The sequence below is a fragment of the Parasteatoda tepidariorum genome, chromosome 4 (assembly GCF_982258835.1).
Source record: "Parasteatoda tepidariorum strain Cologne lab strain chromosome 4, Ptep-v5.0, whole genome shotgun sequence".
NCBI lineage: Eukaryota > Metazoa > Arthropoda > Arachnida > Araneae > Theridiidae > Parasteatoda > Parasteatoda tepidariorum.
The window spans coordinates 54,993,384-55,010,365 of record NC_141758.1 but is presented as its reverse complement, the minus strand read 5'-3'; the positions used below and the strand labels follow the sequence as shown (position 1 = coordinate 55,010,365).

The following is a 16,982-nucleotide window of genomic DNA, read 5'->3' as shown; positions in this document are numbered from 1 at the left end:
CATTTTTAGAATTAGCTTAGAGGGCGGTGGCTAAATGCAGGCTAAACTTGATCCTTAAGTCATAAATAATTGTTACAAACTCACAGTAGATATTGAAACAAATATTTTTTAAAATATCTTTTAATATCATCGACAACAGAGTCTTCTAAAAACAATTTTTATCTAAATAAGCAAAGAATTCCACTCGTTTGATATATTTTAATGATAGATGGCTTAAAAAAAGCAAAATTGTTGACCGAAAAAAAGGAATTCCGGGGTTAAAATTTGTATATCTATTGTTATAAATTCGGTGAAATTATTTATTTATTTCCAACCATAACTGTTTCCCTGTTTTAAAATTTTGGAAACCGTTAGTCTAATTTAAAACATTTAGTATATACACCGAAAAGCCATTACATTATGACCACCCTCCATCTATAACAATGGGCTTGCCCAGGTTTTCATGGTTTCTCGCCCAGGAATAATGTTTTCATGGGGCACATTAGGACCCATAATCCTCATAGAACAATCCCTGACATCTGTAAGCTACTTGAACACAGTTGCAGACCAGGTTCACCCATTCATGGCAACAGTTTTTCCTGCGAGGGATGGTGTTTACCAACAGGATAATACACCGTGTCATAAGGGTCGAATCGTTATGGATTGGTTCGAGGAACATTTCAGTGACTTTCAAGTCATGTTTTGGCCCCCAAATTCACCTGACCTTAATCCAATAGAGCATTTGTGGTCCTACTTGGAAAACCAAATTCGTGCTGCCACGCTATGAGAGGGAATCGCAGGACCAGTTGGTAAGCGCTTGGTACCAGATACCTCAGACTACCTATCAGCACCTTGTGGAATCAATGCCACAGCGGGTGCTAGCAATTTTAAGGGCTAAAGGTGGTCCTACATGTTATTAGCAGGGTGGTCATAATGTAATGGCTCTTCGATGTATATCATAGCCCGATTTGAGTTGCTGAAAAAAATTCCAAAGAAATGAATGTACTGTAATTCGTGTTGGTCAAACTGCAGAAAATGTGACTTACAAATAATTGTGTAGAGGTACTGGCAACAATGTAATTCATTAAATTGTTAAAAATGCTCCGTAATCCTTTTTAATATATACTTCGAAAGTTCTTTCTGAAAATAAAATTAAAAAATCACTTTAGTTAATTAATGGTTAAGCGAGGGGGGAAATTATTTTTTAAAAAACCTAGTAAATCATTAACGAAGAATTAAAAGCATCAAACTATGTTTCTCTGAAGAGGAAAATAAAATTATGATTGGAAATAAAATTGAACTTCATCCGGCGGTTTTCACATTTATGCATTTACTTTCTAAAATATTAACAATTTGTGTATTTTTTCGACATTTAATAAATGTAAAACTGTTCTGGTTGACGGGGAAAAACACAGGAAGACAGATAGCGCGAAAAAACAAAAACAAAAAACGATTCTTTATTTTAGTATTTTACGGTAGACAGAAAAATCTCATCTAAATCTGCTTGCTTCATTTTTTACAATAATGATTACTTGAAGAAAATAGTTGACCCAAGGTCAGGAAAACTGAAATGGGCATAGTGGGATTTGGCCCTCGATGGGCTGTAGCGCCACAGAGTTTAGTTTAGTTTCTCAGTTGGAAGAAATCCCTAATTATGTAATATCGCGTAATAAAGAGGGAAAAATCATAAAAAACTGAATGACTTTCATAGTAGATTTCATACTGCTTGAAGGAATAATATTCAGTGATGGATATTTCCAAGAAACATGGGCCAACTTGATCTAAGTATAAACTATTTAACAGAAAGTAGATTATAATTGAAGGGAAGAAAGTTTATAATACTAATGATGGAAAAAATGTTCTGTTTGGAATTGATATTAATACAAAGATTTTAAACAATGAGTAAATTTAAAAATACTTTTTAATGCAACAAATATTTTGAAGATGCTGATTTACGGAACATTCTGTATAAGTTTGCTTTAAAAATAGCTCTAATGCTTCTACGACGGAAATACATCTTTGATTTGCAGTTAGATATATAGATGGTGCTAAATCTTTTTTGAAGTTTTGAGTATCGAAATAATTTTTTGTGAAGCAATAAAATAGCAGCTGGAATTATCATTAAATTGATTTTGCTGCTTTAAGTTCACTCTAATATTTATTGAAACAATAACAAAAAAAATTAAAAGATAAAATAGACATTCCCTTTTAACTCATACTTTATTTAGTGAATAGCTAAAGTATACTGTCTTTGTCCAAGTTAGTAAACATGACAACAAACATCGACAGCTCTGAACAGTGCATATCTAAAGTATACTGCTTGTGCCCAAGTTAGTAAACTTGACAATAAGCATGGATAGTCCTTAATAGTGCATATCTAAAGTAGACTGCTTTTGTCCGAGATAGTAAACTTGACAATAAACATTGACAGCCCTGAATAGTGCATATCTAAAGTAGACTGCTTTTGTCCGAGATAGTAAACTTGACAATAAACATTGACAGCCCTGAATAGTGCATATCTAAAGTAGACTGCTTTTGTCCGAGATAGTAAACTTGACAATAAACATGGACAGCCCTGAATAGTGCATATCTAAAGTATACTGCTTTTGTCCGAGATAGTAAACTTGACAATAAACATGGACAGCCCTGAATAGTGCATATCTAAAGTATACTGCTTTTGTCCGAGATAGTAAACTTGACAATAAACATGGACAGCCCTGAATAGTGCATATCCAAAGTATACTGCTTTTGTCCGAGATAGTAAACTTGAAAATAAACATCGACAGACCTGAATATCGGTATCAAAAGTACACTGTGCAGAAAGGTAATATCGGAATATGTTAGATGTATGATATTCAACAAAGTTTATAGTAGGATTCTTAAAAATAGAAGTAATATTCATTTTTAAGGAGGAAGATAACTTAGCCGTTGGTCAACCACACGTGATATCTTTATGAATATTATATGATAAGAGTACAAGATACTCGTATTTAATTCTTTGTATTGATAAAAATAAATAAAATTATCTTTTTTGTATTTGTTTGTCTAATAAAACTTTCTTAAACAGAAAAAAATGAATTTCTCTTTGAAACATATCGTAACAGCAAGTGGTTGGTAATTTTAATTTGTTACTTAATGTTAAAATTTTGTCGGTGACTTGAGCACTTGTTGTAAAAGCGGATTTCCCGATACATGTTGCACTCGTTGTATCTAGGTTTGTTCGTATGGTTTTGTACACGGTTATAAGTTTAAAAATTACTTAAATATCACTTTTATTTAAGATTTTTTTAGAGTGGTAAGTAAATATATATATATATATATATATATATATATATATATATATATATATATATATATATATATATATATATATATATATATATATATATATATATATATATATATATATATATATATATATATATATATATATATATATATATATATATATATATATATATATATATATATATATATATATATATATATATATATATATATATACTATACCCAAATTAATACAAAATAATGGAAAAAGTATAAAAAATATGTTAAACAAAAATTGGCGGTATATGGCTTTTTCATTATGAGAGAATGCATTAAAAGTTTATAGCCTGATTTTGAAGCTAGAGTCTTTTATTAATAGATTTTTCTTTTGTTGTGTTTTAATTCTTTCTTCGAATTATAAGAACAATGGATCTAGAAGTTTTTCTGGAAATTATTACTTTTCCCTTTTTATTTATTGATTTTCGATGAACTTTTACCATTATTATTTTTATTTCTTGAAGCTAGTATTTTAATGTTTTACATTAGCAAGTATATTTTTCTGAAAAACTATTTGATGTTTTAACTACTGATAACAATGAAAATTCATGAAAGATTTCGTTACTTGGCATATTTTTGTGTAATAATAAATCTACACACAGATTTTAAAAATGAGATCACTTTCACGATTGTGCAAATTTGTTAAAATACTAAAGCACACGAAATGAGAAGGCTGAGAATGTTTTTCTTAGTTCTCTTTGGTAAGTATTTAAATTGTTTATAGTTTAAAAATTATAAAATTATTTGATTCAGTTCCCTTGTTGCAAGTGGACTAGAGCCGCGGTTGCTAATGGGATAGAGCTCTCGCCTCTCATTGAGGTTCCGAAGCTCGAGTACCAGTGATGGCTGGTCGATTTGAATTTCCCTTTTTGCTCACCCTGACTACAGTGTTGATACGGTGATACGGTGATACATCATTGGTGATACGGTGATAGATGGGTCATGAGATAGAATCTACTTGCTGTCAGACTAACCACTCAAAGTTATCGTTGAATTGATTTAATTTGTATTGCATTGTCATCAGAAACAGAGCTCTAAGATTTGAAACTCAAATTAGGTGTAAGTTTGATTGACGAGAAACTCATCATGGCGATAAATAACCATGATGAGAGTGAAAAAAACATTTGATGATAGTGGACATGAATTTAATTGAGAAATGCATTGTCATCAAGCAACGAACTTCAATCGTTTCCGCGAATTTTGAAAATGGCTCGTAAAATCGATTTAAAAAGGTTTCGTATAACTGATTTAAATTTGAATTGTATTATGATCACAGAGCGAACTCTGTTGAAGATTTCAAAACTCTAGTTAGGCTGAAGTTTTAATTAACGAGAAACTTATTGCTTCGATAATATGGGGATAAATTTTGATGATAGTGGTCAGGAATTCGATTGAGACTTGATTTGTTATCAAGCAACCAGCTACAATTGAAAATGGTTGAGAGTTTAATTGTAAAATTCCATCCTCACACATAATACCTAATTAATAAAAATGTTGTTAAAATCAGCGTGTATTTAAAATTTTCATTATTGACTTTTTTCTTCTGTTAACCTTTCGCTGGTACAGTATACAAGGTACAGGCTGGTACAATATGTGAACCGCATGTAATGGTACAAATAGTATACCGCAAGCAAAGGGTTAAATGAGATGCTTCTATCTATTCAGTTAGAAAGCTGTATATTGGAGTGTTGCAGGACTCATACCAATTTCAATAATTATCAATAGAAATACAAAAGAAGACTTATCGTAGAGATACAATTTTGGCACAAAACAGAATAGTTTTGTTTATTTTATTAAGCATAATTTTAACGGATTTCAATATTTTTTAATTAAAACGTTTTTTCTATAATTTAAAAAAAATTAGAATTCTCTAAAAATGCTAGTTTAGATGCTTTTTTTCCCTTAAGCTTTTAATAGTGTGATAAATTAATGCAATACCTTTTTTTTTATATTTACCTTTTTTCATTATTATTTTGATATCTCTGTGATAAGGAACATTATGTTTTAATTGCTGTTGCCTTAAAACGATTCCACTTAATTTGAATTACATCAAATTTTCTGCAATTTTAATGAGATGTTAAATTGACCATCGTTTCCTTTCAAGTTTAACCATAGTTATGGTTGAACTTGGTATCTTATTAAGGTTCCGGCAAATTTGTGCGATATTTTGGTTCCAAGTGTTCCAAAATTTCCGGAGTGTGCGGAATGTTGGTGATTTCCATACACTCCTAGAGATTTTGAAAATTTAGCGCAAGGAAAGTATCTATTATCGAAGCAGGGTACGAGAACACACTTCAATTAGAACTTAAGCGTCATACAGACCTTTTTCAAGAAAAATATGAGTTCTAAATTAAAGAAAAATCTGAGAACAAGAGTATGGAAAAGGCCCTTAAGGAGAATGGGCTAGTTTTGTACACGATACAAAATCAGTGGATCATGTTTCGAATCGTGTCAAGTTCTAAAATTTAAACTATCGTCTGATCTCGAACGTTTTCCTTAGTTTTTAACTGACAACATAATGCTTTATATATGTTAATAATATTTTTTTACTAATATTTCAAATAGGAAAGAGAGTAGTAAGAAACACAAGCTGCAATAAAGCAGATCAAAATCTGAACTTATAATAATATTCGATTCATCATTTTCAGAGACTTAGGGAATATTTCTTTCATGAATTTATTTGGACCTGATTCGACCAATATGCCTAAATTCATCGATCTGATTCTCAATTTCCAAGATATATATTTTACATGAATTTTCTTTTCGATGAAAAAGTTGCAAGAGAAAAATGCAGTTGGCATAAGTATTTGAAAATATTAAGTAAAAGATAGTTTTTTAAACGCGTTACTTATATCTGAACTATTTGCTTACTAAAAAGAGAAAGGAGGGAACGTGTCCATAATCTTAAGATTAAAACCGATTAAATATTTTAACAGCTTTAACGTTTTGGAGCCGCTCCACTGGCCTGTTGAATAACTCGTCTAATTGATTACTGTTTGTATTCTCTGTTTAAGTTTTGAGTTACTATTTTTTGTATGGTGTTTTGATTTTAATACAAACACTTTTTTTTGTAATTTCAGCTTTAATTCAGCAGCATTCTGTTGAAAGTTTTCCTCCAGATATCCAAAATATAGACGAAACAGATAATAGTCCACGGTATAACATCTTGAAAAATTTAAATGAAGAAGTTGAGGTAAAAGCAAACTCTTTAAAAGAAGGAAACCATTCCAAATTCTCATATTTATCAAAAGATTCAAACAACACGGAGAATTTTAAAGAAAATTATAATGAGTTTAAGGATAAATCTACGATTGATGACGTAACAGGACAAGAATCAACCTATTTACTTCGAAAATCGAATTTTTCAACCACCCCTGAACCAGACATGGAAACGAACTCAACTGTAACTGAAAATTATAACAGTGATGATGGCATCTCTGATGAATTAACTGATAATCAAATGACAGCGTTAAGTGTTCATATAGATAGTTGGTTTGGTGATGAGGTAAATGATGTGATAATTCACGATAATGGGACTTCATTTACAGTTATGCCAAGTACAGTATTTGTAACAGAGGAAATACCAGAACTGGGTAGCTATGTTTCAATCTTGTTTAATTCTATATTTATTAGAATCCTGTTCTTCCAAGGTTCTAAGTTTTTTTTGTGTGAATAATATGCTATGATTTAATCTATTATGATACCGTAAAGTAAATCATGATCAGTAGGTTACATTAGGTTTATTTTTAGACTGTTCCCTCTTTCCTTAATATGAAAATGGTACGAAATGCTTGTAAAAAAAGCCACAGTTTCGTGAAAATGAAAAGCATCTGTGATCTTGATTTTTATTGTTTGAAAAGCTCTTTTAACATAACTTGAAAAGTTATTCTAACTTTGATTGTTCGGGTTAAAACAAATATACAAAAATTGTAAATTATTCATTGATTTTAATAACTTTCATTTACTCGGAAAAATTGACGAATTGGCGATCTTTTTCTTTCTTCAAAAAAGTTGAATATTATTTTTGAATATATAAGATAACCTTTGTCAAAACCTTTGTCATAATACCTTTGTCAAAAAACTTTTGTCAAAGCTTAGATAATTCCTTCCAGTATATATAGTTTGAGCCGCGATGGCGTAGGGGATAGAGCTTTCGCCTTCCAACGAGGTGAACCGGGTTCGAATCCCAGTGATGGCTGGTCGATACGAATTCCGCATCCAGCTTGCATCGACCACAGTGCTGACGCTAATATCCTCAGTGGTAGACGGAATTTGGGTAAGGGCATTGTCTAGTAAACATAGGTGGAAGGATACACCAGAATTTTCAATATCTGATTCCGGTTTTAAAACTTGCTTTTGTTTAAGCCATGGCGTACTAATATTTGAGTATATATATATATATATATATATATACCGATGCTTTTTTCTAAGTTAAAGGTGAAATCTATCGAACAACTTCAAAACAATAATTTCTAAAATTTACTTAATTTGCACTTATTTATATCTAAGAGGAACAGTTTTACATTACTGAAACTTCTTTAATTCACAAAATGAATGGTGGATAAATTTTCGAATATGAATGAAAAAAAGGATTTTTTCGAACTACTCTTTCCAAACTTAATATTTTACTTTAATTTTATAAAATATTAACTTAATATTTCTACAAATATAATACTGATAATATAACAGATTTTTTTAGTAACTATTAAACTGTTTTTTATTATTAAGAAATAAAAAAAATATATTTTTGCTTGTGAAAATGCAAAAAGTACATAAAGAGAAATACACAAAATACATAAAGTGAAAAAGTGCATAAAGGGGAAATCGTTGTCCCATCTATTTCAAAGGGTTAAGTAATAAAGAAATTAATAAACAAACATAAATTTTACAACCAAATTGTTCATTTGGTTTTACAGCATTGAAAATCGTTTCAAAAATTCCTTTTTAATTATTTCTGATCTCTAAAATTTGAAAATAATTTTTTCTTAGAAAACGATAATGATGCCAGTATCATACCAAATTCTTTTGAGAATGAGAGTTATAATTCTGGTTCAGTAGTAAGTGATGTAGGTTCTATGAAACTTGAAAAAAGAAGCACAAATAAAAGGTCCTTGAGAAAAAAACGCCCCAAAAGAGATGAGGAAAGCCCAATTGATGAAAAAAAATGTCGAGTTCCAAGGTTCATGAAATATTCACATCTGGATTGCACAATTTATTCATCTGAAGTGTAAGTAAGCATTTCCATATTTATTTACAAAGTAAATGTTTAAAAATGTTAAGATTCTCTATTTACTCTCGTTTATACTTTATTTTTATTATTATTTTCTTTACTCTATATTACTCTCTTTCAGTCAAAATCACATTTATTACGTTTCGATATTTTGTTTTTTCTTCACTTAAATGTTAATTTGCGACTCTCATCCTTATTTGGGTTTAATTTTTAGAATGATTTAAAAAATATGAAATAAGGATAGTCATTACAGAACACCCTGTGTTTCTGAAAGTTAATTTGAAACTCATTACTTGGAGGTAAAAACATAAAACCACCATTAAATAAATAATCCCAAGAAACTGAAGTCATAAGACATTACTCGATTGAAAAACTTCATTAGCACCAAAAATATACAGATTGGATATTACAGTTGACATGTTTCAAGCGCTCGAAAATTGGCATCCATTTTCAAGACTTGTCAGACGTGAATGAGAAGAAATAAAAGTGATTTGAATTATAAAATGAAAAGTTGCCAACAAAAAATGGTAAATAAAGGTGAGAAACAAAACTAAAAAAAAACCAGTAACCGTCTTATATTTCAAATGACTTTTGTTTACTTTCATTCACGTTTGGCAAGCCTTGAAAATGGGGGCCTATTTTTGAGTTTTTGAGCATGTCGACTTATATATCCAATCTGTATATTTTTGAAGTGAATGAAGTTTTTAATCAAGCAAAAAAAAAGTAACTATACCATATTGGAAAAAATATTAGCGTGGATTTTATATATGTGGCATTTTTGATGCCTAACAAAAGAGTATTTTTTGTTATGAAATTTGAGAGTCTGTTGGCTTAGATGTTTGTGCTTTTAAAAAAAACATACGATTAAATCCATACATCCTGCATAACATTATAAGAATTTGTCAAACGCTTATTTTTATTTATAAATTTTTAATGCAAAGCAATCCTAGTCAAACTACAATTGTAATCTAAAGTCAATTTGTCCTTTTACAATACGAAAAATAACTCCAGAACAATTTTTGAACTTTTGAAGATTTTCAAACTTTCAGAAGGTGAGTAATATTTTATGGTGTCCGCTCAGTTACGAAATTTTTAAAGTTAATTAGAGAAGCTTCACTTATTGTTTGTAATTTGCCATAATGTAAAGTGATTCTGGGAATCATTCTTGATATATGACGTCGTAAGTATTTAAATTTTACTTGTGGTAGTAAAAAAATGAATTATGTAAAATTCTCTACTTCGGTTACTTGTCGGGTCTGTTATTTGTTTTTGTCCCGGTCTGTTACCTGTTAATCGTTTTTAAGAGGATACTTTAATGACTTATAAGATCCTTACAAGTCTAAATTTTAAATCAATGTTGATGCTAACTGTTAAAGCATGTGCAAGGCATATACAAGTATCAATTTCAATTAATAATTTTATTTTGAACTGATTTCAGATTCAAAAATGCTTCAAATATAAAATTCACCCATTAGTAGTGAAGTATTTTTATTTTATTTTTAGAAAATGTAATCAAACATGTGTATATGGATACGTGTTCAATAACCATCCTGCAAGAAACAGAATGCAGAAATGCAACAGAAAAAAGGGGAAATGGTCTCCTTCTAGATCATTCTCTGATTGTGTGCGTAAGTAACAGTTTGAATTCCAAATTGCAAATAATAGTTTGATCTTCTTTTTAGTTTCATCAAGTACTGAAAAGAAAGATGATACAGATACTAGAAGTGCTTTTCAATTTAGTGTTACAATAGAACTAGTTTAAAAGCAATATTGCTGTTCTGTGATTGATGCAGTTCAGAATTCCATAAAGTATTAAAAAAAAAACCTTATTAAGAGATACCCTGCATTGTTTTAAAAATGTCAGAAATTGGATGTCTGCCAATTATTCGAGTTTTAATTGTCGATTTAATTTTACGACCAATTGGACAGTGAAAAAATATCACTACAATATAGTTTAAGCAAAAGTGCTAGTATTAGTTTATTTGTCGTATTTTTCGTCAATTTCAGGGCTCTAGAGATCTGAGTTTTGGAAATCTAAAATAGGTTAAATATATTAAATTTGTAGAATTTTAAAATTGTACCAAAATTTCAAACAAGTGCAACATACTGAGCCCTAATATCTTAAAAACAGTATCATATAACTTACCAAAGATGATAAAAAAATATATGATCTCACGACTCAATACACAATTTGTATGTCAAGTCACCCCACAATAAAATTTTTTTGTTTTTTCTATCTAAAATAAAAACAAGGAGTAAAAGTAAAGAGTTAAAAAACATAGAGATGTCTAAGTCAGAGGCTGAACTAGATCAGTATTTCCTTTTCATTCAATCAATTTCCGTTTGCCAGATTCTTATTGGATGATTCATATTTCGATTCCAATATCGAAAGGCATTCTTATTCGGTAAATCTAACTGATTGATCATTGACGGATCTTTTACCATTTTTATTAAAATCCGTGTAAATATTAATTTTAATAATTTGTCTGAATGATTTTATTGAATTAATATCAATTGGATCAAAAATTATATTCAATTTTTACGAGTTTCTTTTGTTACTTATTGTAGCTGGATACAACTGCAACGTCGAGCTGAAGCCTGGTGGTAAAAAATATTGCAAATATAATTCTATGAAACATCGGCCATGGTGTAAGATAGCTTGTTCATCAAGTCAAAATGTTAAAAAGCAACAAAAGTATAAATGTTCACGAAACAGAAAGACCGGCAAACCAGAGTGGAAGCCAGCATTGCCATGGTGCGCAAAACCTGAAACAGGTAACCAAAGTTGGAATATTGCTATTATTCTGAGAGACTTTGTCTCATAATACTAGCTATTTTGTTTTGTTTATCTTATATGTTTGCGACCAAATCTGATGCCTGTAAATACTGGTATTTGCTGTAGAAATAGAAAATAAGTAGTAATGCTCAACTCAAATAGTCTAGTGGTGCAGATTCTAAATAATTAATAAAAAAAGTCCAAGACAGAGGCTTAACATGATCGAAGTTCTAGTATCATTCAATTAATTTCTGTTTGCACTATTCCTATAGGATGATTCGTATTCCTATCCCAATAGAAACATATTCCTATTGGTTGATTCTGTAATTGATTGAGCTTTGATGGATTTCCAGTGTAACAGGTAAGTGAAGTGATTTCAAGCTCAGACATCCCCATGGCTGAATTACACCTGCTGATGTCCGAGTCAACCTGGTAGTAATAAGGTTATTTAGAGTTACATGGAAAATAAAGTACACAATTATTTTTTGATTAAGAAATCAATGAACCTGGCAGAGATAACAGTTTTATTTTATAGTCTAAGAGACATCTTTACAAAATGAAAGACATTTTATTATTTTTATATTTTGTAAGCGCTTTCTTTGTTGCAACAAATTAAATTTTATGACACTGGTAATGAATGAACCATACAAGTATTTTATTTTTTTCACTAACTTCTTTTGAGTGTTTAGAATATGAAGAATTTCTATGTAAACTTTTAAAAATTTACTGAAGATTAAAACAATTATGGAACATTTTCACTTCTTGTTTTTTTCCCTCAGAAGAAAACATCAATACTTATTAACATATACCACATGTGTAAGAATAACACCAAGCAGTTTAACTTTCCCCGACATTATATTGTATGCGTCAAAATTCAGCGTAGAGTTCTAGAATTCTTTAATTTATGCATTGCAAGGTAATATTCACTGTGATTATAGTATTGAAATTAGATAACTCTACTATAGGAAAAATGGAAAAATAAACTTTTAGTTTAGTTTTATAGTTAAAATGAAAGAAAGGCCATCATGTATTGAGCCTTCACACACGATAATCCACGATAAACCACGGGAAAGATAAATACAAAACACGTTAAAAACAAGAAAAAATACAAAGTTACTAGTGAAAAAATGAAAAAGAAAATAATAGAAATCCGTCACTCAAATCCGCTATATCAGTAATATAATCAAATCTGTTGTATTTCATAAGATAGTAATTCTGGTGAGTTTGAAGTGAAAATTTCCTTTAGTTATTTATAGATGTATTGTTAAAAAAAGTTGTCGGCCTGGTTGGAAGCATGCTGAACTCGTGTTCGTGAGAACGGGAGTTCGAATCCAGCCTATCGAGTGACTCATGCACGTTAAATCTGTTGGGGTCACAAAGCCTGATTTAGGTGAAAATTATGATCTATAGATGGATTAAAGGTGCGTGAATGCGTCCTCCCTATAAAACTGGTTGGGACGTATGAGTGTGGCAAAATAGTATTCTTTGCCATAGATGGCTCCACTGAAAAACAAGAAGCACACCCTCTGACTTAAATAGTTCGATTTCAAGCAGACTTTTTGATGCTCGCAATTAGCATATGTAACAACAACAGAAACAATAACTAAAACAATTGGGATGTTTTTTAATGCCCATGTATTTATTTAAACAAACATTTGAATAGTTACATTTTGTGTCAAATTGAGTTCTAAATTTTTTTCCCCAATATAATCAATATGAAGTATAAAAATGAAAAAAAGCTGGGGAATTAAACAAACTGAGAACTGTAATGTGAGCCAAGCTAACTCAGATCGCGAAGTCATCTGAAATTAACTCCGTGAGCAAGTTTCAATGGTTGGTAGGTGGTTCTTAGCAGACACACAGAGCTCGCTATTGTTTTCATTAAACAACATTTTTTAATTCCGAGTCAAATTCCGAGTCAAGAAAATTGAAATCACAAACAAATTTATTAACTTGGTTTTATTTGACAATTAGAATATTAAAAACCTGTTGTGACACATATATCGGAGAATTCTTTTTGAAATTTTGTTTCGGTGAAAACCTTTTAGCTACTAGAGGTCGCTTATCAACAATAAATAAATAATATTTTTACCTTAAAGTTTAATAGATAGCTAAATATGTAACTGATAAGCATTTATACTTATGTTGCCAAACCTATGTTTCTAGGGACCTGAAGGAGAAGTTTATTCTTTAGTCTAGAAAATGGAAAAGCATACTAGAATTACGAAGAAAGGATTCAATCAAAAACTTTTTGTATAAACTTTTTTGTAACAATTATTAAAAAAATTATCAAGCAATAGCTTGTAATCGAATAATAAAAATCCATAAAATGCTTTTGTTGTTCTTTTTTGTTTACATTGGCAACTTCTAAATATTACGTAGAACAGTGAAGCAAATCTTTATCTCTAAACCCTTTTTATGGTATGATGTAACAGTATCACGCCTCTATCTCTAAAACCTCTTTATCGCATGATGTAACAGTATCACATCTTTGTCTCTAAACCCTCTTTACCGTATGATGTAACAGTATCACGCCTTTATCTCTAAACCCTCTTTATCGTATGATGTAATAGTATCACGTCTATATCTCTAAACCCTCTTTATCGTAAAATGTAACAATATCAGATCTCTGTAACTGTATCTGCCTCTAAATTCTCTTCATCGTATGATGCAAAAGTATCACGTATCTGTCTCTAAAGCATATATGTTGCATGAAGAAACGCGTCTTGTTTTCTAAATCATACATGTAGGAAATCTTTGTCGAATATCTTTAAATGAATATTGTTAATAAACTAATATTATAAATTGATATGTTAAAACTAACGTATTTTAATTGATAATTTCTAAAATTGAATGATTTTGTAGAATGAGATGCCTTTATAAATAGTGGTGTAAATCTTTTAACCCCCAAGCCGTTAGATTAATCAATTTTCAAAAGGTTTCAGAAAATTTAAGGAATTGTTTCATCAAGTTTGTTAAATGAATATAATCCAATCAAATTTATATTTATGCATTAAATTAAAGCAAAACTTAAGCAACTGGTCCTTCCTCAGTACTGTAAGAAATTTACATTGCCCCCGTGAGGGAAAATATCGCTAATCGAAGCCATGCACTCTGTATGTTGTCCACTATCAAGTTAAAACTATAGTCAGTCTATGGAAAGAACTCCTCTAGCCTTTTGTCCGTAGCAAAGGCATGACTATGGTTAGGAGGTTTATCGATTTCAAGTAGGGGTAACAGGTCAATACTGCCCCCCTCTTTGAAATGCTCTACCTATTGTTTCCATAGCAGCAGACGGCTTTAGACTTTAAGGTGAGGGGAGTTCTTTCTTTAGATAAAATATATGATTATTAAAAATAATTCAACTGAAAATTGGCTCCATGATTTCAAATAAATCAAGCTGAATAATAGTTTTCAAATATATTAATTTGCGTTTAAATGTTCTGTTACAGATAAGCATTTTAACAGAGCATTTCCAATAAGCTTTAAATTGAGCTTACTTTTATTTTTGCTTTAGATATACTTTTTTGAATTCTAATGAAAATCTACGTAATATGTTGTCAAGGTTGTTCACAGTAACCATGCCCTGTATGGTGTTGACAAAAACAACAATTTTTCTAAAAAAATTATTATGGAAAGACTTAACAACTTTGTAACTTCGCAAAAACTAAGCAAGAAAACCAAAATGTAGTTAAACGTCTACATTACAGTTAAAAAATACTTCATGAACTAAAAATTATATTAAATATGCTTTTTTTGTTGACAAATTTGTTACAAAAATCTATAGCGTCATCCATCTCTCCTAGTTGAAAAAAAAGCAAACAAACTTAAGAATACAGAATATGCGATGCCAAAGCAGTAATAAATGAGAAGCAATTTTACTTGTTAACAATATATAGCGATAAATTTAATCGTATAACAGTTTACATTAGAAATAATTTTTTATCTCTCTTCATATTTTTTTCATATTTTTTAATTCTCTTTTACATTTTTTAAAATTTTTGATTTAAATGTTAAGTTTTATATTTGGCATCATCTAACCTGTCTCTTATTTCTTATTTGTTAATTTTTTGTTACTTTAGACATTACGTCAAACACGAGTTTATAAAATGAATATTGCGAGAGAGATTAGTTTTTCTGCAACAAAAGGATAAATTATTATTATTTATGGAAAAAAATGAGGAGTATATTTTTAAGGAACAAATAAGAATTTAGATAAAAACTCTAGTTTAAGTTATAATTCAAAATGATTCCATCTGCACGCCAAGTTTCAGCTCTGTAGTTGCATTTCAGCGGATATTAGATCGACAAACATTGATTTTTTTTACTACAAGTTTAACAATAATAATATTTGAACTTAATCGTGCATTTTTTATTCCATCAAACTTCTTGTACTTTTTTAACACAACATCGTAATTTCACTCTTCAAAATCTAATATATTTTGAGCAGCAAAGTAAAGTGTAACGTAAAGAAAAAATAATTGAAAAAAAATTCAGAAAAAACTACTCAGAATCGCAATAACTTTCGAACAAACTCGAATTTCGAAAGAAAAAAAAATCTGTTTTAAGTTAAACAAAGATGGACCTTTTACTATGTTAAATTTTAACCTTGTAGTTGAAATCCTGTGATCTGTAGAACGCTCTTCATGATAATTATTCCAAGAAGTACAATCAAACTAACTATCGAATGTTCCTTTTTTTAAAATTCCTGTACATTTTTCGATACACCGTAGTAATTTCAAGTTCCTAAGTTTTGTATTTTTTGAGTAGTAAAATAAAATACAACGTTAAAGAGAAACGTATAACAGAGACGGAGATGGTCCTTATGGTTTTGTAATATAGAGAGATATTTGAAAATAAATGTAGTATGTTTTAAAAAATAAGTGATTTCACAATCGTAATTTAATATTTTCGCTTACCAAACAGGCCGATGAATTAATTTTAACTTAGCATGCACCATATCGTGCATGAAAGGTAACAGTAATGATAATGATAATGTGATAATATCGAGTCACGTTGTAGCTTAGGGGATAGAACACTCGCCTATCAATGAGGCGACTCGGGTTCGAATCCCAGCGATGACTGGTTGATACGAATTTTTCACCTGGCTCGCACTGACCACAGTGCTGACGTAAAATATCCTCATTGAAAGTCGTCGTTGAACGGTCGACTGAAAAATTGGGTCGGCTGTTCAACGATGGTTATGAAAATAAAAAAATAAAATCATGTTATCTTAAACCGTGTGATTATTAGTTGTACCTTTAAAAAGTGTTGCTATAAAACAAAATAATTTAATATTAGCAGTAAGTGAAATAAAAAAACGTTTTGTTCTGAAAAGCGAATTTAATGGATAAATGGAACTAATTCGTTGAAGGTAAACATTAAATACGCAAATATTATTAATAACACCAACGAAAATTAATTTTGGTAATAGTAACCAAGTGACATATAATATTAAAAGGCAAAATTAATGGAGAATTGGTATTAATTTGTTCATGAGAGCGTTAAAAATTGGCAAACTATTATTGACGTAAATCATGCTTAAATAATTTTATTAGGTATTACTTGAAATAAAAATAATCTATGAACTAAAAAGAAAAAATAATGGGGAAAAATGTATTTATTCTTTATGAGAAACAATGTATTTGTTCCTTGAAAATGTATTCATTCTTT

The 16,982-nt window shown here is 29.9% G+C and overlaps 1 protein-coding gene across 1 annotated transcript; it reads left to right on the top strand.

Moving 5' to 3' along the window:
• Positions 1 to 3,769: 3,769 nt before the first annotated feature.
• On the top strand, positions 3,770 to 13,643 carry LOC107442873 (uncharacterized). Its single transcript, XM_016056541.4, has 6 exons — positions 3,770 to 4,004; positions 6,384 to 6,896; positions 8,293 to 8,530; positions 10,037 to 10,161; positions 11,102 to 11,308; positions 13,476 to 13,643. The coding sequence occupies exons 1-6, from the start codon at positions 3,968 to 3,970 to the stop codon at positions 13,481 to 13,483; spliced, it is 1,128 nt and encodes a 375-aa protein (XP_015912027.1). The 5' UTR covers positions 3,770 to 3,967; the 3' UTR covers positions 13,484 to 13,643.
• The last annotated feature ends 3,339 nt before the right edge of the window (positions 13,644 to 16,982 follow it).

Coding starts and splice junctions, on each gene's coding strand:
- LOC107442873 (XM_016056541.4), top strand. CDS start 3,968: ATGAGAAGGCTGAGAATGTTTTTCTTAGTTCTCTTTG. Junction 6,897..8,292: donor AGAGGAAATACCAGAACTGG/GTAGCTATGTTT, acceptor ATTTTTTCTTAG/AAAACGATAATGATGCCAGT. Junction 10,162..11,101: donor ATCATTCTCTGATTGTGTGC/GTAAGTAACAGT, acceptor TACTTATTGTAG/CTGGATACAACTGCAACGTC.